We start from the raw sequence: 27569 nt of genomic DNA, 5'->3' as shown, positions 1-27569 counted from the left end.
TCTCAATTTAAAAACAAGCAATGGTGTTGTTCAATTCTGCATAACAAAGAGAACAGGACACCTTCCGCTGACAGTGTATCAACAGTCGGGGTGTGATGTGTGACACTCGAAATTATTAGCTCTCTAATCCTTAAAGCTGTACACAAAAATCGTGTGTTGTGGAGACATACACAAGCTGATACATTTTTTTCTTCTCTCTCTCTCTCTCTCTCTCTCTCTCTCTCTCTCTCTCCTTCTCTCTCACTCACTCGTCCTCAAATCTAACATACTGCAATGAAATCTTAGAGACAGATTCTGTCTGGGAATTGTGTTGTCCAATATAAAGTAAAGAAATTGAATTTGGTGAGGTCAGGGATAGAATATATAACACCAAACAACCAGTAAGATATACAAGCCTATTCAAGAGAGAGATACTTGTTCATTTTTATGACACACACTGGATACAGTGGACAATACTTATTTGAATTGTATTTGATATATAATGGATTTTCTTAACCATAAAGCTGTCTTTTTTTTATTTATTCCATGGCCGTTTTAATAGGAATGATTAAGATGTGCAGATTTGCACAGGAGAACAGAGAATGTAATTTATTTTTCTACTAAGTTGGCTAATGGTCAGCACTGAGTTGTCCCAAGGTCAGTCGGTGTCATAATCTTAGAGTATTATAGGGTCTTGAGATTGGAGGACATGGTCGGTGCAATATTACCTACTAGAACCTCTGGCTGAGCCTACAAACGGAAGTCCATGTCCATATTTGTATTCTAAGCCAATGAAAAAACCTCCAAATGCAATTTACAGGATAGTGATGATGATGATGATGATGATGATGATGATGATGATGATGATGATGATGATGATGATGATGATGATGATGATGATGATAAATAAAACAAATCTGGAAATGCCTCGAGGTGGAACAAATTCCCCCCAAAATACCACAATCAAGGGAATTAAAATGTAGGTCAACTCAGGTAAAACGAAAAACATTAAAGGGTCTATCTTCTGTAAAATGCACGAACAGCAGGATTGAGAATGCAGCCGTGTTGCATGAAGCTGCATGACTGGATTTTCTGCGTCACATTAACTTCATATATTTTAAATGAATAAGACAGGAAGCAGCCTCCATGTCACACCGAAGCACCGTTCCCCCTCATACATTAGTGCCAACAGCAAGCCATGCAGTAAGGTCATGAATTACTAAACATGATCCTTGGCTAAAGGTAAGAGACTGCACATCTGCAGATGATTGCCTGACACAAGCCGGCTCCTCATATGGCTCCTTCGCCACTTTTGATGGCTTCATGTTGGAAAGAGCTAAGACCTACATCATCAGCTATGTCTCATTAAACTCATTTGAACTCATTTAATCTCATTCAGCCATATGTGCTCTAATATTCCAAGCATGACAAGTAGTCTTACGAAGAGGAATGTTTTGATCAGGAAACAGAGATGCAACCAGAGGAGCCTCTAATAGAATCATTACTCACTTACAGAAATAGAGAATTAATATAGAATTTACTGTTTGGTTTAATTTGCGAAAATGAACCAATTGCTGATAGGGATTGTGACTTGGGAGGCCTTGCAGAAGAAACACTTGGGTAAATGCAGAGGTCAATGCTCATAACACATGAACAATTCATTCTGTCCTCCTCTGGCCCACGATGGGTGTTGATGAAACAATCAATAGGCCTCATTCGAGGTCAGCCGTACATAATGGCTGGTTTTGATGGTGTGGATCTCTAGCGACGCTGCTGGGGGCTCGGGAATGCTGAAGACCGTGATCCATCTCGGGGAATCCGTGGCTCGCCTCAAGCTGCCCTTTGTTATTCAGCTAAGGCCACTCATCTATTGATATTTCTCTACTGTCAAATAAGACCAGGGACTTTCTGTTCCATGTACAGACGTTTTACAATGAGGTAATCAACAGCACAGTTTGACAATCCCCCTTGATTGGATAAACATATTAGCATTCGTATGCTTTCAAATATAAATATTTGTCCTGGTTCATCTAGTACATGTTTTTAGTGTATAGTTTGAGCATGGGGCAGTTTACAGTTTGAGCACGCTCACAAACCACAGTGTGGCCTAGAACCTTCAAACTAAACTCTGGACCTCGAAGCCAGGTCCACTGCTTATTTTGACTGTTCTAATCAGGGACTGATTTAGTGATTTAATTATCTGGTAGAACAGAAAACCAGCAGGCTCCGAACCTCATAGGGTAAGAGTTGAATACCCCTGACCTACAGTATGTGTGTGCAAGTACAAGTGTGCGTGCAAGGCCTGCTGTAAATTACATTATGAGCCCCTAAGTGCATTTAAATGGGTTCTGTTTAGGGAAAGGGAATGTTAGTCTCCTGACACAAACACGTTCTCAAGGGACAGCACTAATGCTGCCCATTGAAACAACGAGGCCATCAGAACTGAAATGGACCTTCCAGCATAACCTTGGACTTTTGACTCTTTATTCAAAATGAATTGAGCGCTACTGTTAAAACTAGTGGAAACATCGCCCACAGCCTGATAAAATAGAGTCATCATTTCCCACAGCCAACCCTTTCTCTAGCTCTCATGTCCTCTTCTCACAATTCTCTCTGACTCTAGCACTCTATACTAGCTTTGGGTGAAGTGCTAATGGGAAGAATTCAGTGAACAAGCAATGCATTATTGGCAGCTAGGCAGCTGGGAGAGCCGTTTTAGGATTCAGCCAGGGGATCAGTCTGCTGCACCATCCAGTCATCTCAGAAAGACCCTAGATTAAAGCAATAATCGTGGCACCGAGTATGGACCACTCGGTGGCACATATCCGTGTGTGTGTGTGTGTGTGTGTGTGTGTGTGTGTGTGTGTGTGTGTGTGTGTGTGTGTGTGTGTGTGTGTGTGTGTGTGTGTGTGTGTGTGTGTGTGTGTGTGTGTGTGTGTGTGTGTGTGTGTGTGTGTGTGTGTGTGTGTGTGTGTGTGCACGCGTCACAGCAGGCTGGTCACACCAATCATCATAATCATCAAACCTTAAACCGTTATGACATGTATTGGGTGACATTGACATAATGACCTATTTATTTTTCAAAGCAAATAGCACAACATGATTAAATAGGAGCAAGACTGTGTTGAGTGGTTCAATATCATAGTGAGATTGATTTTAATCCGAATTACAACATTGTCTGTTTGAGGGAATACGGATTATCCCGGTGGTTATAATACCAGAGACTGTGCGACAGCTGACCAATACTGCAACAACAAAAGTAGAAAGCGCTGCAGTTTTTCTGTAGGCCTATTTTTCACATTAAATAAATACAAATCTCGGCTCCTGCTGATTTTAGAGTGGCTTGTTGATTTTGGAAAGAAAACAGCATGAATCATCTTGATTCTATATGTTTTAAGGGCTGGCATTTCGTTTGGACGTCAGGTTGTGAGAATTGTCCTCATAGGTTGTGCCGCGTTGATTTGAGGGAAGGGTTGATTAGGTTTCAACGCGCGTCAAGCTATCGGTGGCGTCGCGCGCACGCCACACTAAGTTAGAGGGTTTGGAAATGCTAAAGCGCCACCTCACTGATATGCACACGCACACAAAGCAGACGGATCCGCTCGCGAAGCTGGGACCTATCTACTGATCCTCCAGGTCTTAGTACAAAACACGGGAATCTCGTCCACGGCAGGTCCTCTTTATGGGAGCGGACACAAGGATGGTTATGTAATGGGTCTTGGAGAAGTGCCCGGGAAACATTCCCTTCACGTGGAAAGCAGAATGAGCAGGTTTCTTTCAGCCGAGAAGAAGTTTGGTTTCGACCTGAAGCACATCAGGAAATAAGGAATCACAGTTATAAGGGGATAATAACAGAATATAGAGCAGCTGCAGAACATTCTCACTGATCAAGAGAGGGTATTCTGGTTCGCACCTTTGGATTGTACGTTTTTCGCCTGGCTGGCAGGAAAACATTTTGGAGTACGTTATTTGGATCTTGTGAAATATCTTGAATCTTTGGGAAAGCTAACGAATTCCCCCAACATATCAGAGACGAACGCTTGCCCATCATGGAAATTGAAATGTTGATGTTATAAAGATACATTTATGGTCAAATGACCGTCTTCACGCGCTCTCTAATCTAACGACCCTGGTATATCTATGAGATGGAAAAACGGGGACTCAACGGCGTCCTTTATTATTTAATTCTTAACGCACCCTTGTTCTTCTGTGTAAATGGTAAGTCAACTTTGATAGTCGTGGCATGCCGTGCATTTGATGTTGAACACAAATGCTGTCAATCGAACAGCCCCTGTGGTTAGATTTTTGATTTCAAGCTGTTGTGATATGGACCGGACCGGGTCATTATTAGAAGTCGAGCGCATTATTATGCTGCAGTGACTTGGTCGTTATGAGTATAAAAAAAAACGAATTACGTTATCGATGAAATGATACATGGGTGAGAGAATAGATTGATAGGATTCAAGTATTAGACGAACACATGTCAAGACTGTGCTTCAGCAGTTTTGCATAATGTCCACATTTCCTCAGTTATGCTAAACCTAATGCTAGATCAACATGATCTCTCACAACACGTAAAGCAACAATAATTGGTATTCTCATAGTGACCAAATACGTGTATTTATTCCGTTACAGGTTATATCAAACGCCATGGTCATTTCAATAATTCACAGTACACAGGACACAGGTCACATAAAGCCAATACGCCTAGTTGTGTAGGCTACCTTTGCGTCATTGCTTCATTGTCTATTTTCTTTTAAGACTTAAACTAATATAAACTGATATTTAAATTGAATGGCAACCTGAAAATGATTGTATTGCGAAATACAGACAATGTGGAAACGGATCTCACTAAAGCGCATGTCGGTTGTCTGTCATGCGGCTACGTAATCTCAGACCTTTGTAAATGTGTTATTCCAACATAGTAATCTATTCTATACGTTCTCTTTTCTCAATGTTAGCTACGTTTACTGAAGTGCCCAAAGATGTGAGTGTCAGTGAGGGAGAAGACGTTGAGATGCCGTGCGCCTTTCGGGCCATCGGATCATCGCCCTTCTCGCTTGAGATCCAGTGGTGGTACCTAAAGGAGACGACACCTAAAGAACTTGCACACGAACTGCAAATAAGCGCACCGGCGAACAGAGCCAAGGTAATGCTGTCTTCGTGACAGAGAGGGCAGGTTGGGCTGCTCCCGGGCAACTACCGAGAGGGGCTCTGTTTAAATGTTCGAAGTTGCACCAAAAGTGATTGACACGTACGGCTACGGCTGTGTGTGCAATCTGGCCTTTCATGATGGCATCGCCATATGTACGAGATGTGTCGCTATTTATTTGATGGACTCCATTATAACATGTTTGCCGACTAAAAGCACGTGAAGGGATATACTGGAGATTATAAACACTGTGTGGCCATTCGTATTACAGAAGGGGGTGTGTATATTGTGCGGGAAGGGGGGGGGGCGTCACACCTAATGATACAAATGGTACTTGTTTGATTTTAAAATTAGTTCAGGGAGAGTTCTCATGCATGCAGCAGAAATACCCACGTTGGAATATTCCATAATGCTGTTGGATAACTGTAACATGATTACGCAATCTGTGCCTCTGTTTCAATCGACTCCGGGACACAGAACAACCCCATCTGTAGTTTCTGCTCTGTTATTTAAGCACAATAAACATGCACTGGAAAACAAAAAACGAGCAGTTATGACAGCTCGAGAGGTAATGCAGCTGTTGCTGTCCATGCATGGTGCTGATGTCAATGCACGCTGTTTCGGGCAGGTTTGGGAACAACGCAACTGTTGCTGTCCATGGTGCTGATTCCAATGCGCGCAGCTGTAGAAACAATTGTACAATGTCGAAAGCGATTCAAAATTGCACATGGAATTCCAATTGTGTTGAAGCTCATATCCTAAAGTGCAATTGCTATTAACGAGAGTATTATGCAGTCTCGTGTCTCTGGCTGACCATAACACTTCGACAAATTTCTGATTTCAGGTCACTCAAAAGGATGCCACAAAAATAAGCGTAAGTGTTTTTGTTTCCTCGTATCCAACTGAAGCATTCACGCTAAAACTTTATCATAGCGTAGATATCTATCTGATTTCCTCAAATGTTGTATATGGCAGCACAGTTTAAGTCCCATAATGCATTTGAGTAATAAAAGGTTTATAAACGTTGTTCAAGATCATAGGGCTAGCCACATCATATGGCCAAGTGTCGCTATGGAGGTCGATGGACAATATTTTAGCCCAAGCTATGGTGGTAACTGTCCACGCCTCTGTTGCAAGTGGGCATTTTTCCAAGCATCGTTTTTTTCTATACTTACGACTCCATTTTGTACAGTTGGCTCAAACCTGGCTGGCTCACCATTATCATGTCGCCTTTATAATATAAATATAGCCTAATCTTGTTTTGAAATGTATCCAGAGACTTGCCACACACCAGGCAGCATTAAATCTGCCATGTTTAGGCCCACCACTAAACTGCGACGTTATTGCAGGAAAAGCAAGTTATTTCTCTATTGAGACTAAGTCCACACGTTTAAGATTTTGAGGGGATTATAGGCCTTTAGGATTTAGGCTATCAAACCCATAAGCCCTCATCGCGTGCTGCATATGTGGCAGTAGTCTAATGAGTGGCCGGCATAGTCTACTTTGATATAGACATATTTTTTTATCGAAACCAACAGGTTATACTGTGCATGTAGCAATTTCTCCCTTTCTCTGTTTCTCTTTGTAGACTGTGAGGGTGCAGGGCAGCGCCATATCTCACAGGCTTAGTCTCTCCAAGGTGCGAAAAGAGGACGAAGGGGTGTACGAGTGCCGGGTTTCCGACTTGTACTCCGACGAGACTCAGGAATACAAGGTTCAAGCCACCCTCCGGGTGATTCCGCGTGATGGCATGGTGGCCGAGGAGGCCGTGTCCCACATTCAGAATAGATGGCCACTGAGGAACAGCAAGGACGCGGTGGCCGGGGGGCGGGCTACCTCTGAGCCGGGTCAGGGAAAGCCTCGTGTGCCTCCTCCAGCGGGAAATGGCCCCCTCCCCTCCAGCACGATGACCACCGCCTCTGCAGCAAAGTCCTCAGCTTCGCCAAGGCCCGGCAATGCGGCCATCCTCCGGCAGCAGCACGGAGCTGGTAAGTTAAAGTGCAACAGTGACACCTAGTGATACAAGGGTAGAAGATGGGGAGTTTGTGTGTGTTACTCCTCCATCTCCTGTCAGACCATCAGGAGCATGTCATTCAGATCGGTGATTTACCCGCTTTGAGTGAATAATAAATTACACTGACACTTTTATTGTCATTGAATAATATAATGTTATTTACAAATAATATATTTGATGACGTGTGTGTAGAGAACACAACCTGTTACATGTAATTATATTGCTTCACAGGGCAGTGTTTCTTAAGGGGAGATATTCTTTATTTCATCATAATACAAAAAAATGCATTTATCCATGCTGGGACACATCTACCTATCTTGCCACCAGTTGAGCCATTTGATTTTGCCAGAGGTTTTTGTCAGACTATGGAGAGTGAGGGAAGGCGTGTATGTATATGCAGTAGGTATCGTAAATATTCATCCCCTTGTTTTTTTACTCACATTTTCTTGCGTGGCATAGTGGGATTGAAATGTCATTGTCATTGATCTACACACAAATCTCCATGATGTCAAAGTGAAGAGAATGTTAACAAATGAATAGGCCTACAAATGAAATAACTCAAATATAGTTGTTGCACAAGTATTCACCCTTTTTGTTTAGGCAAGCCTAAATTAGTTCAGGAGTAAAATGAAGCTTAGAAAATCACATAATAAGTTACATGGACTCACTCTGTATGAAGTAATAAGGGTTGACATGATTATTTTCAATGGCTAACCCTTCCTCTGTCCCCCATACAACATAAATAAGGCCCCTCAGTCAAGTGTTGAATTTCAAGCACAGATTCAACTACAAAGACCAGTGAGCTTTTCAAAAGCCTCGTAAAGAAGGGCAGTGATTGGTAGATGGGTAACATTAACAAATTAGACGTTGAATATCTCTTTATTAAGCATGGTCAAGTTAATAATGATGTTGTGGATGATGTACTAAACCACCCAGACACAACAAAAGTCTTTCTTAGCTGAGCTGTAGGAGAATATGGAAACTCCTCCGGGATGTCACCATGAGGCCAATAGTGATTTCAAAACAGCTACAGAGTTCACTGGCTGTGAAGGGAGGAAACTGAAGATCGATCAGCAACATTGTAGTTACTCGACAATAATGTCCTAAATGACAGAGTGAATAGAAATAGAAAAGACTGTGGCTGAAATGGTGAATCCACTAGTTTGAAAGGGTTTCCACATACTTTTGTATACATACATGATAAACAAATCAAAATATATTTTAGATTATAGATTCTTTAAAATAGCCACTCTTTGCCTTGATGACAGCTTTGCACACAATGAGTAGGTGTGTCCAAACTTTTGTCGAGCACTGTATACATTTGAAGTCTGAAGTTTACATACACCTTAGGCAAATACATTTAAACTCAGTTTTTCACAATTCCTGACATTTAATCCAAGGACATTCCCTGTCTTCGGTCAGTTAGGATCACCACTTTATTTTATGAATGTGAAATGTCAGGATAATAGTAGAGAGAATGATTTATTTCAGTTTTTATTTCTTTCATCACATTCCCAGTGGGTCAGAAGTTTACATACACTCAATTAGCATTTGGTAGCATCGCCTTTAAATTGTTTCACTTGGGTGAAACATATCGGGTAGCCTTCCATAAGCTTTCCACAATAAGTTGGGTGAATTGTGGCCCATTCCTCCTGACAGAGCTGGTGTAACTGAGTTAGGTTTGGAGGCCTCCTTGCTCGCACAGGCTTTTTCAGTTCTGCCCACAAATTTTCTATAGGATTGAGGTCAGGGCTTTGTGATTTCCACTCCAATACATTGACTTTGTTGTCCTTAAGCCATTTTGCCACAACTTTGGAAGTATGCTTGGGGTCATTGTCCATATGGAATACCCATGTTGCTTCAATATATCCACATATTTTTCCTTCCTCATTGTGCCATCTATTTTGTGAAGTGCACCAGTCCCTCCTGCAGCAAAGCATCCCCACAACATGATGCTGCCACCCATGTGCTTCATGGTTAGGATGGTGTTCTTTGGCTGGCAAGCCTCCCGCTTTTCCTCCAAACATAACGATGGTCATTATGGCCAAACAGTTCTATTTTTGTTTCATCAGACCAGAGGAAATTTCTCCAAAAAGTATGATTTTTGTCCCCATGTGCAGTTGCAAACTGTAGTCTGGCTTTTTTTGTGGCGGTTCTGTAGCAGTGTCTTCTTCGTTGCTGAGCGGCCTTTCAGGTTTGTCAACATAGGACTTGTTTTACTGTGGATATAGATACTTTGTACCTGTTTCCTCCAGCATCTTCAGAAGGTTCTTTGCTGTTGTTCTGGGATTGATTTGCACTTTTTGCACCAAAGTACGTTCATCTCTAGGAGACAGAACGTGTCTCCTTCCTGAGCGGAATGACGACTGCGTGGTCCCATGGTGTTTATACTTACGTACTATTGTTTGTACAGATTAACGTGGTACCTTCAGGCATTTGGAAATTGCTCCCAAGGATGAACCAGACTCGTGGAGGTCTACAATTTTTTTTCTGAGATCTTGGCTGATTTATTTTGATTTTCCCATGATGTCAAGCAAAGAGATACTGAGTTTGGAGGTATGACTTGAAATACATCCACAGGTACACCTCCAATTGACTCAAATTATATCAATTAGCCTGTCAGAAGCTTCTAAAGCCATGACATCATTTTCTGGAATTCTGAAAGCTGTTTAAAGGCACAGTCAACTTTGTGTATGCACAATTATGACCCACTGGAATTGTGATATAGTGAATTAAAAGTGAAATAATCTCTCTGTAGACAAAGGATGGAAATATTACTTGCGTCACACACAAAGTAGACCTAACCGACTTGCCAAAACTATAGTTTGTTAAGACATTTGTGGAGTGGTTGAAAAATGAGTTTCACATTTCTGCACTGCTAGAGCTTCCCTTGTCAACTTTAAGTGCTGTTATTGTGAAGTGGAAATATCTAGGAGCAACAACGGCTCAGCCGTGAAGTGGTAGGTCACACAAGCTCACAGAATAGGACCACCGAGTGCTGAAGCATGTAGCACGTAAAAATAATCTTATCTGTAGCACGTAAAAATAATCTATCTTCTGTAGCACGTAACAATAATAATCTCCAATTGCAACACTCACTATCGAGTTCCAAACTGCCTCTGGAAGCAACGTCAACACAATAATTGTTCACCAGGCGAGGGTAATGAAATGGTTTCCATGGCCGAGCAGCCGCACACAAGCCTAAGATCACCATGTGCAATGCTAATCGTTGGCTGGAGTGGTGTAAATCTCGCCGCCATTGGACTCTGCAGTAGTGGAACCGTGTTCTCTGGAGTGATGATTCACGCTTCACCATCTGGCAGTCCGACAGACGAATCTGGATTTGACGGATGCCAGGAGAACGCTATCTGCCCGAATACATAGTGCCACCTGTAAAGTTTGGTAGAGGAGGAATAATTGTCTGGGGCTGTTTTTCATGATTCGGGCTAGGCCCCTTAGTTCCAGTGAAGGGAAATGTTTGGTACTTTTTACCGCTTTTTCTCCCCAATTTTGTGATATCCAATTGGTAATAGTTACAATCTTGTACCATGGCTGCAACTCCCGTACGGACTCGGAAGAGGCAAAGGTTCGAGAGCCGTGCATCCTCCGAAACACAACCCAGGCTAGCCGCACTGCTTCTTCACACACTGCCCATGTAACCTGGAAGCCAGCCACACTGTAGAAACACTGTACAGCTGTTGACTGAAGTCATCATACATGCGCCCGGACGCCACAAGGAGTCCCTAGAGTGCGATGGGACAAGGACATCCCAGCAGGCCAAGCCCTACCCTAACCCGGATGATGCTAGGGCAATTGTGTGCCGCCTCATGGGTCTCCGTTGGTGGCCGGCTGCGACACAGCCCAGGATCGAACCTGGATCTGTAGTAATGCCTCTAGGACTGAGATGCATTTCTTTAGACCGCTACGCTACTCGGTAGGCCCGTGAAGGGAAACCTTAACGCTACAGCATACAATGACATTCTAGACAATTCTGTGCTTCCAACTTTGTGGCAACAGTTTGGGGAAGGTCCTTTCCTGTTTCAGCATGATAATGCCCCTGTGCACAAAATGAGGTCCATACAGAAATGGATTGTCGAGATCAGTGTGGAAAACATTGACTTGCCTGCACAGAGCCCTGACCTCAACCCCATTGAACACCTTTGGGAAGAATTGGAAGGCCGACTGCGAGCCAGGCCTAATCACCCAACATCAGTGCCCGACCTCACTGAATGGAAGCAAGTCCCCGTAGCAATGTTCCAACTTCTAGTGGAAAGCCTTCCCAGAAGAGTGAAGGCTGTTATAGCAGCAAAGGGTGGACCAACTCCATATTAATGCCCATCCTTTTGGAATGAGATGTTCAAAGAGCAGGTGTACACATACTTTTGCAGTATATACGGTGCCTTCAGAAAGTATTCAGACCCCTTGACTTTTTCCACATTTTGTTACATTACAGACTTATTATAAAATGAATAACAGAAAAATAAATGTCCATCATCCTGCAAACAATACCCCATAATGACAAAGTGAAAACAGGTTTTTAGAAATGTTTGCTAATTTATTAAATACGAAAAACAGAAATATGTTATTTACATTGGTATTCAGACCCTTTGCTATGAGACTCGAGAATTGAGCTCAGGTCCATCCTGTTTCAATTGATTATCCTTGAAATGTTTCTACAACATTGGAGTCCACCTGTGGTAAATTCAATTGATTGGACATGATTTAGAAAGGCACACACCTGTCTATAAGGTCCCACAGTTGTCAGTGCTTGTTAGAGCAAGATCCAAGTCATGAGGTCGAATGAATTGTCCGTAGAGCTCCGAGACAGGATTGTGTAGTGGCACAGATCTGGGGAAGGGTATAGCATCATGTCTGGAGGAAACCTGGCACCATCCCTACATGAAGCATGGTGGTGGCAGCACCATGCTGTGGGGATGTTTTTCAGTGGCAGGGAGACTAGTCAGGATCAAAGCAAATATGAACAGAGCAAAGCACAGAGAGATCCTTGATGAAAACCTGCTCCAGGACCTCAGACTGGGGCAAAGGTTCAACTTCCAACAGGACAACAGCCAAGACAATGCAGGAGTGGCTTTGGGACAAGTCCCTGATTGTCCCTGAGTGGCCCAGCCAGAGCCTGGACTTGAAACCGCTCAAACATCTCTGGAGAGACGTGAAAATACCTGTGCAGCAACGTTCCCCATCCAACCTGACAGAGCTTGGGAGGATCTACAGAGAAGAATGGGAGAAACTCCCCAGATTCAGGTGTGCCATGCTTGTAACGTGATACTCAAGAAGACTCAATGCTGTAATAGCTGCCAAAGGTACTTCAAAAAAGTACTGAGTACAATGATCTGAATTCTTACATGCTGACCCGACCGGACACATCGCGTGCGCCGCACAATAAATTTAGAAATCCATGATATTCAATTATTGCACCCACACTGCTCGCGTGCGCCAACGAGCGTCTGCGATGCCAAGGGCTAAAATAGAACTCCTTTCTATTTCTGATGCAGATCATGCTGAAAGTTCTGCCTCTCCCATCTCCTCATTGGTTTATAGAAGCAGGTACCCACGTGCCATCTCTTCATTGGTTATAACCACGTGGGTGATTGAAAGATGAACTGTTTTTCCGGTAGTCGTGGTAAGACTATGAAAGTTTAGATGCCGATCACCATATAAAGTTCAAAGATGAAAAAGCCTTGCAGGAGGAGAGATGACTAGAAACGATTCGGTTGGCCGTTTTATGTGTGGATTAACTGTCGGAGTAAAAGACCTTGTGCATTTCAGGTAAAATAACAACTCAATGTTTATAAAATTAGCTAGCAACAGCAATCTAGCTAAATAGGACAAATTAGCTAGCAAGTGCAAGCTAACTAGCTAAATTGCCATACATGTTTAATGCTTTTCGACCTGTCCCCAAATGAATGTAAGTGGTTCAGAATTTGTTTTGATATTTTAACCTGCGTGTCGTGATCGCGTTTGGTGTAGGGACACAAAATAAATGTACGCACGATAGCGCACGATGGCGCACGCACGCAGCCGGTTTGGGTTCCGTGATATGTAAATATGATATTTCAGTTAATTATATTTTATAAATTAGCAAAAATGTCTAAAAAACTATTTTTGCTTTGTCATTATGGAGCATTGTGTGTAAATTAATGAGGGGAATTTTTTAAAAATCAATTTCAGAATAAGGCTGCAATGTATCAAAATGTGGAAAAAGTCAAGGGGTCTGTCCTCAATGCAAAGCCTTATGTTTGGGGCAAATCCAACACAACACATCCCTGAGTAACTGTCTCCTTATTTTCAAGCTTAGTGGTGGCTGTATCATGGTATGGGTATGCTTGACATCGGCAAAGATTTGGTTGTTTTTCAGGATAAAATGAAACACAGGCACAATCCTAGAAGAAAACCTGCTTTACACCAGGGGCGAAACTTTGGTTTTAGAAGTGTGGGGGACACAAATGAGTATGTATGTATGTATGTATGTATGTATGTATGTATGTATGTATGTATGTATGTATGTATGTATGTATGTATGTATGTGTGTGTGTGTGTGTGTGTGTGTGTGTGTGTGTGTGTGTGTGTGTGTGTGTGTGTGTGTGTGTGTGTGTGTGTGTGTGTGTGTGTGTGTGTGTGTGTGTGTGTGTGTGTGTGTGTGTGTGTGTGTGTGTGTGTGTGTGTGTGTGTGTGTGTGTGTGTGTGTGTGTATTACACTATACTAATTTGTGATCTACCAGCTTTAATATTGCAGATAGATCCTTGCTTCCATCAATGTAATTATTTGCTATATATTTTTCAACTGTGCTGTGATGTTTCACAAAAGTTCTGAACCTTTCTATTCTCATGGATCTCCATACTTCATAATGCAAAAAAAAATGTGAGAAATCCAAGGGGGGGGGTGAATACTTAGGATGGAGAGTGACAGGTTCTTGCCTTTATAGTGTCCACCATATAGAGACAGAAATGATGAAGATGTGATGTGATTCACAATGGCCATGGATATGAGGTCTCCTCATGATCTCCACACTATAACGTGAGCGCGCCTTAATGCAGCCCTTGGAGAGAGCGAGAAAGGGGCTATCTCACACGTCAGACTCGCTACTGATCGATGAAGCGCACTCCTGAATAATTCAATTTCACAGACTCCGCGGGAGGGTTTCTGCCATATCAGACTTACAGCCGCTGACGCAGTGGTGGTGCAGCATGGGAGACATTTCTGGCTGGGGTGGATGCACACTTATCAGTATGTGGGACCACACTTGTCTGTTTATGTGCATTAGCATGTAACTGTGTGCTGATGTATGTTTTGAGTGTGTGTGTGTGTGTGTGTGTGTGTGTGTGTGTGTGTGTGTACAGACGTGATGTGAAAGCTGCCAAGGAGACCGTGTTCATATCTCTGGCTGGAAGCATGTGTCCAGACTCCTCCTCTTTCCTGGCTATTGCTGTCAGTGCGTTGGTGGTTTGCAGGGTGACTAAGGGGGTAATGTAGAGCAAGGCCCTCCTCTAATGATAGGCTGTTGCCAGGGTTCTGGCCTCTTTACACAGGGTTTGTCTCTCCCCTCAAGGGTTCTATACTTCTGTGTGGGGATTAGAGTGAAAGGAACTCCTGATGGGAAGTTTTCCGAAAGACATTAGAGGCCCTTGGAGGAGACATTGTGGGAAGTTTCATTCTCTGTTCCTTGACTGTTGTGCTTATTGTTCTCAGTGTTGTGTCAGCTCGACGTGTGCTGTGGCTTGTTGGGGTGGCTGTTCTCCCCTTGCTGTGGCCTTGTCCTCGGGGCAGAGAAGGACAGCTAATGGGGCCATAACTGGAGGAGAGGACTTCAGAGGAAACAGTTACACAACTCTACCTGTGTCCCCGAGTGCAGTGCTTCGTCTCTGCTGTCACTACTAGTCCTGACTTCAGTAATATCATCCAACAACATGTACATCTAAATGTATGCTTGAAGCCAATGCCATCTACAGAGCCTTGACTTCCATTGAAAATGTAATCAACAGAGTTGTGCAAATTGGTCATTTGGAAGCCTACATTTACTTCTACATGTTAGTCATTTAGCAGACTCTCTCATCCAGAGGCCAGGGATCCATTTGGTCTTCTCTATGTGATCCGAATCCCTTACTTTCTGAATGAAGCTGACTGCCAACCGAGGGGTAATAATGCTGAAAACACCGAGCTAATAGAATGGCACCATGCTGTTAGTCCTCCTCGTGTTCAGAACACGGATGCTGCCATCCTGGACATGTACCGTGGATGGCCTTCAGTAAATGGCCTTCTCCTAGGAACTGGCATTGTGGATCAGCGTGCTCGGCCAACCCTGTCCTTAGCGAAGCGAGACAGAGGCGGCCATTTGGCGAGAAAAATCAAACAATATCGTTGCCAGTTCACTGATTTCTCTCTCTCTCTCTCTCTCTCTCTCTCTCTCTCTCTCTCTCTCTCTCTCTCTCTCTCTCTCTCTCTCTCTCTCTCTCTCTCTCTCTCTCTCTCTCTCTCTCTCTCTCTCTCTCTCTCTCTCTCTCTCTCTCTCTCTCTCTCTCTCTCTCTCTCTCTCTCTCTCTCTCTCTCTCTCTCTCTCTCTCTCTCTCTCGCTCTCTCACTCTCTCTCTCTCTTCCTCTCTCTCTCTCTCTCTCTCTCTCTCTCACTCTTAACATGACCCCCATTTTCTCCAAAACACAATACAATAGAGGCAGTATTCTTGTCCACGTATTTAATGTAGCAAAAATGACATTGAATCCTTTACGGCCAAATGAGCAGTTACTACCTTTTGACTTGGTTTTGATTTATTTTAATTTGATTTAACCTTTAATTAACAATGCAAGTCAGTTAAGAACAAATTCTTATTTACAAAGATGGCCTACCCCGGCCAAACCTGGACGAAGCTGTGCCAATTATGCACCACCCTATGGGACTCCCAATCACGGCCAGATGTGAATCAGCCTTCATTCAAACCAGGGACTGTAGTGTCACCTCTTGCACTGAGATGCAGTGACTTCGACCGCTATGCCACTCGGGAGCAGAATAATGCTCTGTTTAGATTACAAAACGAGGTTAGGCAGCCATTGTTAGGGCAATTGGATTGACTGACCAACATTCATATATGTACATCATACTGAGCAGTGATACATGTATGCTCCAGTTCTAAATAATGCTTTAGTATCGGGAAAACAACATCATCTGAGGATCAGAGAGGTATCACAGACTGACCTCTGGGCTTGTTGTCTTTACTTGACTGTCCAGGACAGAGCAAGGCAAACTCACCTGTTGCATTATGAGAATCTGATGCATGTTATTTTTCATATATAGCAGCGCAATATTCCTTCAAATTGTCTGGTCAGCATTTGCTTCTCTGTCTCTCGTCATGTATCTCTGTCAGACTAAATCAAATACAGTAAATCAATCCATGTAAAAGTGCCCTCCTGACACGTTTACGTTGACTGTGGGAGACAGATTTTTTTTTCTTCCTTTAAGTGAACCCCTCGACATATTTGTCAACAGATTGTGAAGGTTAAAAAGCACCCTGGCATACGTGAAAGATTGGCCCTCCCTTGTCGTACCACAATAACAACAGTTGAGGGGGGAAAAAATGTGATCTGGCCCGCCTCTCGGAAATGCGTGCATCTGTCACTTTTCTGCAATGTCATCTGGCTGAGTGGCAGAAACAATTAATATTAAAGGGGAAATGCCACGGGCATGGGGCAGATAAGCCGGGCCCTCAGCACACTGTCAGGTGTCTCAAATTGCCTCTCAAATGTTTCATTTTTCATCTGGGGGTTTGGTGGCCTTGCTGGGATAACAGATCAACTTGCAGTGCACCATTCTCCAGCGCTTCACAGGGAACCAGATTGATAGTCCCATGGAGGATCAGTGGCTAACACTTTGGGGATGGTGGCTGTCTATCATGAATCCACAGTGGAAAGTGTGGCGGACTGCACAGCTGTGAATGTTCCTCCTGGTTCTCAATTCACGAACAGAAAAAACGACAACACAACAGTGAAATGGAACCTTGTTGAAACTTGAAACTGCGAATACAACCATCCGTGGAATCACAAGCTCTACTCCCAGCATTCCAACATTGGAAACAGAATATTATTCGAAAGATTTTCATCTCGGAGCATTTCTTTGTTTGCGGCACCTCCAAAGCATTTATACAATAGTGTTGTCCCTTACTTTAAATCAATCTGAAATATTGTTTTACGTATCTCAGTAATTCGGCTCACTTGTTTCACGAAATCAACCTGTATGTAAGGCCAATCTGAAAGCCAATTGCAATGTGAACCGCTATTACTTAGATCATTAATGAATCAATCATCAAATTAATTCACTGTAATATTCTAATTAGAATTATTGACTATCTATATTGATTATGGACTGCTTAGTTAAAAGGAACATTTGGTAAGTGGAAATATTCCACATAGTGGATGTGAGAGTTAGTTCGATAATGTTGCTGTTTGTATTATTCACAGTGAAAGTGAGGTGAGAAAGAAGTTGACGATGCAATTTATTTATTTATCCATTATTCTACCAGGTAAGTTGACTGAGAACACGTTCTCATTTGCAGCAACGACCTGGGGCATAGCTACAGGGGAGAGGAGGATGAATGAGCCAATTGTAAACTGGGGATTATTAGGTGACCGTGATGGTTTGAGGGCTAGATTGGGAATTTAGCCAGGACACCGGGGTTAACACCCCTACTCTTACAGTAAGTGCAATGGGATCTTTAATGACCTCAGAGAGTCAGGACACCCGTTTAATGTCCCATCCGAAAGAGGGCACCCTATACAGGGCAGCCCTGGGGCATTGGGATATTTTTTTAGACCAGAGGAAAGAGTGTCTCCTACAGGCCCTCCAACACAACTTCCAGCAGCACCTGATCTCCCATCCAGGAACTGACCAGGACCAACCCTGCTTAGCTTCAGAAGCAGACCAGCAGTGGTATGCAGGGTGGTATGCTGCTAAAAATACGATATGCAATCATATTAAAAACTGTGACTGTGTGCACTCAACAGTTCATCGAAAGGACTTGGCAGGTGAACTTGTTTGGTAGGGAGTGAGGAGGATGGCGTAGAGCATGAGGACAGCCAGACAGTGATGATGCAAGAGCCCATTTGAACACCTACCCAAAATGCAATGGTCTGCTTGCTACTCTAGATTACCTTGATATCCCTTGGCAAGAGTATTTGTCTCTGGCTAGACAGCTGTCTCAATCCCTCATTAAACACCCAGTCTATCACATCCTCTCTCTCTCTCTCTGTGTGTGTGTGTGTGTGTGTGTGTGTGTGTGTGTGTGTGTGTGTGTGTGTGTGTGTGTGTGTGTGTGTGTGTGTGTGTGTGTGTGTGTGTGTGTGTGTGTGTGTGTGTGTGTGTGTGTGTGTGTGTGTGTGTGTGTGTGTGTGTGTGTGTGTGTGTGTGTTGGGGGGGGTTTAACGGGCTGATGTGGCTTTTTAGCTGTCAGTCTCCGCTCTAAGGACAATTATGACAAGTTTTAGGTAGCTGTCAGACTGTATGGGAAGCACTTCACTTCTCCCAATGTGATGTTGATTGACTTCCGTTGTTGACTTACATTGTTTGCCTGGCAAGAAGGCACTGCGCTGGTGTTGTCATCTCTGTGACAGATGATGGCTCGACGGTTATGGGGACTTTACATTACTCTATTATTATGGGGCCTTTGTGTTGCAGCCTATAGCTCATCCAAGACCATGAGATAGTGGGAAAAGTGTTAGAGAAGTGGAGAGTATTCTCTTAAATAAGTGGTCCCTTTCAACTGTAAGGAAAGACACTACATGACCAACATAGAACAACGGTAGCTGCCAATCCATGATGGTAGAACTCTGTAGCGGTTCTCTTTATTGTCGGTACCCCAAGCAGTCAGAGTTGCAAAACTATGGCGCACTGCAGGGTGAAGTGGTGGAGGAGGACTTGTTTGCCTCACCCTCAGCTTGTATTATTGAACTTCCAAGGCTTTATAGTTTCCATGTGGTGAAGAAGCCTGTTGGAGTTCAACCTCCCCCTAACAAAAGAGAACGTTCACTTGTGACCCCTGTATCCATGAGGACAAACTGAGGCACCAACAAGAGAAAACATCACACAAAATCCCTCTTTGTGTGTTCAAACGAATAGAACAAAGTCAACCACCTGTGTGGAAGTCGTGTCTTTGTTAGCCAAGCTCGGTCAATAGTTCCCTCTTTTTTTTCTCTGTCTCTCTTTGCAACATAGCCTTTTTGAATTTATTTTTCCCGTCTCTATCTGCAGTACGTTGCGTTGCACTCCCCATTGAACAATCCATGCTCTGAAAACGGTTTTTGTTTCTTTATCCACATCTGTGCTTTCAGTCGTTCTGTTTGTCCTCCCCCATATGCGATTCCTAATCATCCCCCTATTCAGCCGTCTAGCAGATGCCAACCGTAACCTTCGAGAATAGTGATGTCATCCGAATGGCCATTAGTTACAGGTCTCCACAGTGCATAGCTGCTACTCTACAGAAAACACTCATATTGAACAGAACGATCAGATTGTGCCTCTCATCCAAGGGGTTCTGCTTTAGGTCAATTGTCAATGTCTGCTAATGTGTGAGTGAGACAGAGAGTGAGACAGAGAGTGAGAGTGAGACTGAGAGTGAGAGAGGAAGAGAGAGAGAGAAATCAAGTGTACACCTCACAGGGCTGGTGTACTAATGACAGTAATTATTGTGCGAATAGGGCATGTAGCTGAGTCATAGCTAGCGTTGTACACTGTAGGGGTGTATTGTTTCTGCTTCACTTTGCCCCCAATGAGCTGCAAGGTGATCTCCAAATAATGTGTTGGGCCTATTCATTTGCCATATTTCAACACCCCCACGGCATACACCACAGATGGCTTTTTAACCCAATGTCCCAGGTTTTAGTTTCCAAATACTTGAATGTGGTGGGTTATATAAAGTATCGCAGATTTGTCGGCAGTTAAATAGACTATTGAATTCATTGTATTTTTAAAGGTTGAGGTTACTCTCACAAACCGACATTTCCATTGGACGTGAAACATTGGCTAACTGATTTATCTGCAGTAGGCAGATGATCTTACAGACACTGTGTTCTGAGGTTAAGTGTATGCTTTGATTGATTCAAAACTTAGTGGAGAATCCTCTGAACTCTCAAGGCAAAGCGATGTCATTCCCACAGAGAAATACCCACTGGTACTAAAACATGGTTCAACGATAAACAAGACTATTCCCCTACAGAGTGTCGGGGTGAATTTGGAGTTGGAGCAGTGTGTGCTCCTATGAGTGTAAACTTATTTTCTATTATGTAGTGCTTCCAGTAGAAGGGATGAGTGCGGATGGAGTAATGCCTTGGTGTTACACGTTTGGCGACCGCTGTGTTAACGTGCGGAGTGATTCTGGCAACAATGGTCCTGGGGAGTGGTTCTCAGGTTTTAGCTGATTCGTGTGGGTTTATTCATGTTGTTATTTTCATGGCTTTCGTTTGACCTTTGTACAGCTGTACCTGCATTACGTCTTCAATGCACACATATTTGAATTGTCCGAGTAGGAGAGTGTCTGATAGAGATCACCACGGATGACACAGGGTGAAACCAATGGTTTAATGTGGTTGTGGATAGAAAATAATGACTTTTCCTTGAGTCTGATGAAGTTGTAGAATATTCTATAGAATAGAGTAGAATTTAACATAGAACAGAGGGGTTTTGTGCCAAAGATTTCATACACATGTTAGAGGCGTCCGAGCGTGAGAAGAAGTTCTGGTTTCTCAAGCAGGGCACCTGAAAAGTCTGGGTTTTCCCAGTGCTAAATTAATACCTATTAATTAACACAAGATACGAACTTTGAACAGAGGTGGATCATTGCGTGACTCACCAATTTCAAAAGGTGATCCGAGGCAGTCCTCTGGTCCTTACCAATATCACAACTGATAATCCTGCTCTGTTTCCACATTTCAATCCCAAAGTGCTTTTCTACTCCGGAAATTATTATTATTTTTCAACTAATTTAGATTGGATTGGACATTTTAAAGATGTCTATGACAAGCACCTGCCATAAGGGGTGATTGTAAGGGTCTGGCTGGGGCTGAGGTGGGGTGCGTCATGAGGGGACAGGAGCAGTCAGAGCCGGCTGTCTCCAGATAGCCTTAAGTAAACACCTGTCATTTTGGATCCTTGGTGAGGAGGCTCAGATAAGCTGCCCTGTCCAGATGCTGTCCATCACTCTACAGCCAATCTACTCAATGACCACGGAAGACAGAGAGAGTGCAGAGCAGATAGAGAGAGATTTTAAAAGGGCAAAGGAAAAGGAAAAGATATGTGGCAAGAATCAAACGAGGGGTGGGACACAGAAGGAGGGATACAGTTTACAAAGAGGTACAGTGCCAGAGACATAAACAGAGAGCGGATGGAAGGCCATGAGAGATTGAAACAATCGAAGTAGAGTGGGGGGAGAAACAAGGGGAATTGATGCGAAGATTAGAGCCAATCAGCGAATCAACGTCCAGCGAAATATGGAGAAAGACATTTGGTCTGATGCTTTCTCACTCACTCCATTTTGCCCTGAATACACTGCAGCTCTGTCTGTGATTAAGACAGCTGGCCTGGCTCCGGGTGAGTCTTGTAAGGCACTGTTAAGCACTTGTATTGCCCTGTTTGCGTGTAGTAGAGTTCATGTCTTTGAGTTGATGTTCGTGTGGTCTTTATACCATGTCTTTGGGCTGGGGGGATGGTGGAAGTATTGGTGTGTGGATGTGTAGCGGGGCGTGGCCTGGTTGAGAACATGAGAATGGAAAAACAGATGGCCGTTTCACACTAGAGGTGTCACAGAAACTCCAGCCTCGTTAAACATTGACTCATTGCGCTTGTTCCTGTGTGTGTGATCTGAAAAATCAATCTGGCCTGCCTTTTGTTTGTTGGGGTCTGTTCCTCGCTGACCGCGTGTGTCCGTTTATGCATGTGTGTGTGCGTATGAGAGAGTGTGCGTGTGTCATAATGAAACTGCTTTTAGCCAGCAGTTGCTCTACTGCCCAAACAGAAAATGAAATGTGTCAGACAGGGATTAGGAGCTGTATCCAAGGGCCACTCTTCCTCATGGCCAGGTTCTCCCTGGGATGTCTCCTACCTTCCTGTACAATCAGCATAAGTAGATGCCACCATTTCATGGACTCAAAAGGTAGCCTGGCAGTGTGGATGAAACTCTCACCTCTATCTCACCTCTATCTGGAACATGGCAGTAGAAGCGTGAACGAAAGTAGACTTGAGATTTTCCACAACTACCATTTTGTCAGCCATAATTGTGTGAAATATGGCCCAGGTAATACAGAATTCTACTCCTGGCAGGGAGTTAACAGATGTCATGAGCTACCGTGAGCTTCCTTAACTCTGGAGGATATCCAATTGTTCCCATTCACCACAGCCAGGCATCCCATGGTACTGTCTTAACACGAAATCTCTCCTCAGTTTCTGTGTGCAGGTTTAATTTGTAGCAGAGACATTTCCACTGACCTTTCTACCCCCTCTGGTTGTCTTTGTCTGGCCAGGTTCTGGAGCCATTACCACCACTGACCCGTTCCTCTTCATCACTCTCCTGATCCTGCATAAGCTCCTCCCCTTCCTGTTTACCCAATAAGAGACTTCAACCAAACGACGACCCGAAAGTTTTCACTTTATGTACCAAACAACGAAAGGGAAATATATATATATAGATGTATACCGTTACGGCACATCACTGAGGGTGAGGAAACGAATGGCAAAGAGAAGAGAAGAAAGGACTGACGATATAAGGACTGAATGAAAGAGAAGGAGGAGACGTGGTCTTCTGACTGGGACTAATGGGGGACACGTCTAAGAACTGAATGTATATGAATTGTGTGAGAAGCATGAAACAAGGAATCTATGTGAATAAGAACTTCACAGCAACGTCGTACACACAACCAACATCCACTAAACGCTGCATCCTGTTTCCAAATAGTATCTGCCGTGCTTCATGCATGGCTGTTCTTATTTATTTTCGGGTGGATATCTTTGGATGTTTTATTTTCTATTTGTATTATATTTTCAGTTCAATGGGATTTTTATTTGGATTTCATTTTTCAGGATTTTGAAATTATTTTGATCATATCTGCTTCTGGACGATTCTTTTTTTTTGTATTCGAAAAGAGATCCGCTCCTCATGTTTGTTTAGGTTGATTTGCATGAGCTGTTGAGCAGAAACCCATCATGTCTTTTCGCAGACGTCAAAGATGGGGCTTTTTTTTTAAATGTTCGGTTCATTCACGGAGACTGTGAGTCTGTGTCGTTCTGTTGCCCCTCTCTCTCTCTTCCGCTCTCTCTCTCTCTCTTATGATTTCTCCAAAGCGTTGTTTCATGATGTATACAAATATGACCTTATATATTTTGATTAAATAAGGCCCACATTACCATAGTTGTTGTTAGTCACCTTCAATAATGTTTATTTTTTATTAAAGATATGGTGGTCAAAGTTAAGACATTCATTTATAAATACAAAACAAACAAAAAGACGTATTGGTATGTTGCCAAAACCAGTTGAAATAAAAGTTGTTGTTTTTTTTCTCAATAAAAATTGACATCAAAGGCCTTACATGTGAACATTAAATCTATGAAGCTTTCTTTGACCCTACAGGAAACCATGTCTCAGTGCTCCCTAAAGTATATGGTTGACCCATATCATGAGATGAATCTTTCCCGTGAACTAGAAGTGAATTAGGTATGTAGGTCACTGTCCAGACTGATCTTTCTTGCCAGTGTGTGCTCCACAAGCGCTAATAATAATGTGTAATGAAGCCCCTGTGTGCATCCCTGTCCGTGTGTACCTCTCCAAAGTCAGTTGCAGTGCCAGTGTCTTAGCTCCATTGAATCCATGGGAGATATGTGACAGCTGAGCAGCTGTTGATACTGGCAAAGCAGACGTGAAAGGTACCACTTGAGCGCCCACGTTGTCGACTGAGGGTCGCAACGCAGTCCCCTGGGAGTGGTGAGCTGTGATGAAGTCTTTCCGGCAGGATAGGCACACATTCAGTGGAAGAATTCTCGCTCGTGTAAGCATGTCTAACTAACAAAAAACCCCCAAAAAAGGAGTCACATGTGCATCCCAGGGAAGAGCAACGGAAACTCCCTACCTAGTCTCCTCTCCGTTGTCTGTTTCCCTTTCATCGTTTATCAGTTTACCACATTACTATTGGTGGAGAATGGGAAGACTGGTTCCACTTTGAACTTTAGTTTGGCTCCAGACAATCCTTTGGTCTCAATAGATGTCTAGCAGACATGATATAAAACACAAACAGAGCTCCCATTGCAAGTGTTGAATGCCAACGTCTTCTGACATTTGGTAGGTTATTATCTTTCCCTTATTAAACTATTGTTTTGATTCACTCTTGTGTACGGACTGCATTTGTCCCAAAAAGTGAATATCGCCACTAAATAATACACAGGTCAGATAGGCAAAAGCTAACAGCAGCAAAACGGCAGCAACATTAAAACATGTTCGGTTATGTTTCAGTTTGCCCACCAAATGAATGAGTGTTTGACAAGGGATTTAAGTGCGTTACACAACATCCGACAAGACCCTGAGTGCTCTCTATGCCCCGTAAATCATTTCCTGTCAAATTCGCAGCCCCGTTCCCGCTTTTGTCTCCTCCTCGCCCTCTAAAAGCCCATTCTTCTAACCAATGACTGAGCTGGACAATGACATCCAGGGCATTGGACGCGTATTAGGAAGTTTCGCCACATCTCGTTTGCATAATATATTAGCGAGTTCTGTAGGGCGAGGCAGGCAGTCAACAAAGAGCCCAATGGTGATTCCTCGTCAGTGTTGGGTTCATTCTGGCGCACGCCCCTCCTCCGCCCGTTATGGACGGGCCAAATTAAAGGGACAAGGCCGAGTAAGGCAGACACTGTCCTGCTCTGTGGGACTGTGGAAATACAACTGCTGCATAGAGAAAGGCACATGGCAAATACGGATGAGCATATTCTCAAATCAAGCGATTTTCGCTGAAAATACTTATCGGGGAACGTTATGAGCCTGCTAACAAGCTGTTTCTGCCTTATTTCGGCCGGCCTTAGAATGCACTTGACTCAGTAGCGGTGCCTTCAGACCTTCTCTCCCTTGTTCGATTGGAGCGCCACATCAAGTCAAAATCAATTCAAACTTTGTTTGTCACATGCGCCAGATACAACAAGTGCCGACTTTGCCGTGAAATGCTTTACCTTACAAGCCCTTAACCAACAGTGCAGTTCAAGAAGAAGAAAATACTTACCAAGTAGGCTAAAATAAAAAGTAATAATAAAAAGTAACACAATAAGGATAACAATAGCGAGGCGATATACAGGGGGTAGTCTATATATACTAGGTGGGGTCAATATATAATTTGCTGCGTTTACTGGGTACCTCTTCTACCGAGAGGTAGAAGTATTACCTTCATCATAATCCAGAACAGTCAAACATAGAAAATGAAATGCAGTATAAACATTTCCATTTTCAGTATTGGGCCATGAGATAACATTTATGGTCAGGGTGAGAACACATAACTAATATCCTGTGGTGTGAGAGTAAGGTCAAATTCAAAAGCCGTTACAAGGAGCAGCTAGAAAAACAATTCGCCACCAACAACTGTTCGTCTGACTGGAAGGTTCTCCAACAAATAAAATACCCCTCAGGCACCAGGCGACCCCCCCCCCCCCACTACCAAACCAGCTGAACTAGTTCTACTGTTGTTTTGAAACAGAAAGGCCCCTCTACCATCTAGCCCCTCAGCTGACAACACCCTCAGCCATCAGGAGCCCCCCCCCACCCTGCCCCCATCCTATCTTGTATTATCCAAATGCTAAAATATGTATTAGATTCTGCTGAGCCATTTACTTTATGTTCCTATTCTGATCTTGTATTATTTATTTTTGTTGTTGCATTGTCGAGAAGAAACCAGCAAGTAAGCATTTCATTGGACGGTGTATACCATGTGTATCCCATACATACGACAAATACAACATCAAACTTAAAACCATCTACTTCCTATCCCGACCCCCATCCTGACTACTCTCTCCCCTGCCACCCTCCCTCATTGCTTCACACCCCCCCCCTCCTTCCCTCCCCTCCTCTCTTCCACCCCCCCTCCTCCCTCCCCCAGGTCTGTGGACAGTGCCGTCAACATGGGCCTTCCCTACATCCACCAACACCTCGACAACCCAAGGACATGCGTGAGGATTTTGTTTGTGGACTTTAGCTCTGCCTTCAACACAATCATTCAGGACCTGCTACAGCACAAACTCAACCAGCTCAACAGCACATTAGGTGGGAAAACATCTTTCACTCCTTATCTCTCAGTGTGGGGGTGCCGCAGGGTTGCGTGCTCTCGCCCTCATCTACTCACTCTATACCAATGACTGCGCCTCCAGCGACTCAATGTCAAACTACTCTAGTTTTCTGACACCCCCCCCCCCGGGTCGGTCTCATCTGTGACGGTGTACTATATCACCAAGTACCGTGGAGAGGTTGACTGCCTGGTGCAGTCGCCACAACCTAGAACTAAACACAGTCAAAACCCTGGAGATGGAGGTTGACTACAGGAGATTACCCCCACCATCTCTCCCCCTAGAGATTAATGGCTCAGCCGTCAGCAGGGCCAAGTCATTCAAATTCCAGAGGACCATCATCTCCTACGACCTCAAGTGAGAGGACAACATCACGGCGGCCACCGAGAAGGCGTACTATCTGCGCCTGCTGAAGAAACTCAACCTCTCTCCAACAATTCTGGTTCGGTTCTACACAGCCAGTCGATCCTCACCTCTTCTATCACCGAATGGTTTGGGTCTGCGTCTGCCCCCTGCAAGGGCAAACTGCAGTGCATCGTCTGGTCTGCGGAGAAGGTCATCGGCTATCACCCGCCTCCTTCAAGGACCGGCACATCTACAGGACAAAGAAACGTGTAGGAAAGATCATGGCCGACCCTGCCCACCCCAGACACCCCATCTTTCAGCCAATCTGACCAAAACCACCTGAACAGTTTCTTCCCTCATGCTGTATTTCTCATCAACCCGCCATCGGGCTCATGGGGATTAAGTGACTGCCTCAAACACTAACCTGCACTATACTACATTGGCACTAGGTACACCTCCACACAGCACTGTATATTTTTGTCACAGCAGAATCCCTTCCCCTGGATACATAATGTGCCCACTTTGTCAATTGTGCATTCCCACTGTAATCAGTCTATACTCTAGAGTTGTATGTTTTATGGTTATGGTTATTCAATATTCTGTATGATGTCTTGTGTCTGTATTCTGTTTGTACTGTATATTGTCTATTGCTGGCAGCACCTTCTTACCAAGGCAAATTCCAGGTATGTGTAAATGTACTCTGCGAATAAAGGTGATTCTGATGTGCAACGCTGCCACAAGGTGTTCTAGAAATGTACACATCTGCTGGAGAATTCCC

The 27569-nt window shown here is 43.7% G+C and overlaps 1 protein-coding gene across 1 annotated transcript; it reads left to right on the top strand.

Moving 5' to 3' along the window:
* Positions 1–3469: 3469 nt before the first annotated feature.
* LOC124035087 (V-set and transmembrane domain-containing protein 2B-like) lies at positions 3470–27481 on the top strand. The gene is made up of 5 exons (XM_046348504.1): positions 3470–4197; positions 4941–5128; positions 5976–6005; positions 6720–7119; positions 22660–27481. Exons 1-5 carry the CDS (start codon positions 4125–4127, stop codon positions 22746–22748), a joined length of 780 nt encoding a protein of 259 aa, XP_046204460.1. The 5' UTR covers positions 3470–4124; the 3' UTR covers positions 22749–27481.
* Positions 27482–27569: the final 88 nt, after the last annotated feature.

Source organism: Oncorhynchus gorbuscha, linkage group LG05, assembly GCF_021184085.1.
Source record: "Oncorhynchus gorbuscha isolate QuinsamMale2020 ecotype Even-year linkage group LG05, OgorEven_v1.0, whole genome shotgun sequence".
In the NCBI taxonomy this organism is placed as follows: domain Eukaryota; kingdom Metazoa; phylum Chordata; class Actinopteri; order Salmoniformes; family Salmonidae; genus Oncorhynchus; species Oncorhynchus gorbuscha.
The sequence above is the reverse complement of the archived record's forward strand: the minus strand, read 5'-3'. Positions and strand labels throughout refer to the sequence as shown.

Bases quoted from the DNA above. Each gene is read 5' to 3' on its own strand.
- LOC124035087 (XM_046348504.1), top strand. From the start codon at position 4,125: ATGGAAAAACGGGGACTCAACGGCGTCCTTTATTATTTAATTCTTAAC. The intron at 4,198-4,940 runs GTAAGTCAACTT...TCTCAATGTTAG, and splicing joins CTTGTTCTTCTGTGTAAATG to CTACGTTTACTGAAGTGCCC. The intron at 6,006-6,719 runs GTAAGTGTTTTT...TTCTCTTTGTAG, and splicing joins AGGATGCCACAAAAATAAGC to ACTGTGAGGGTGCAGGGCAG.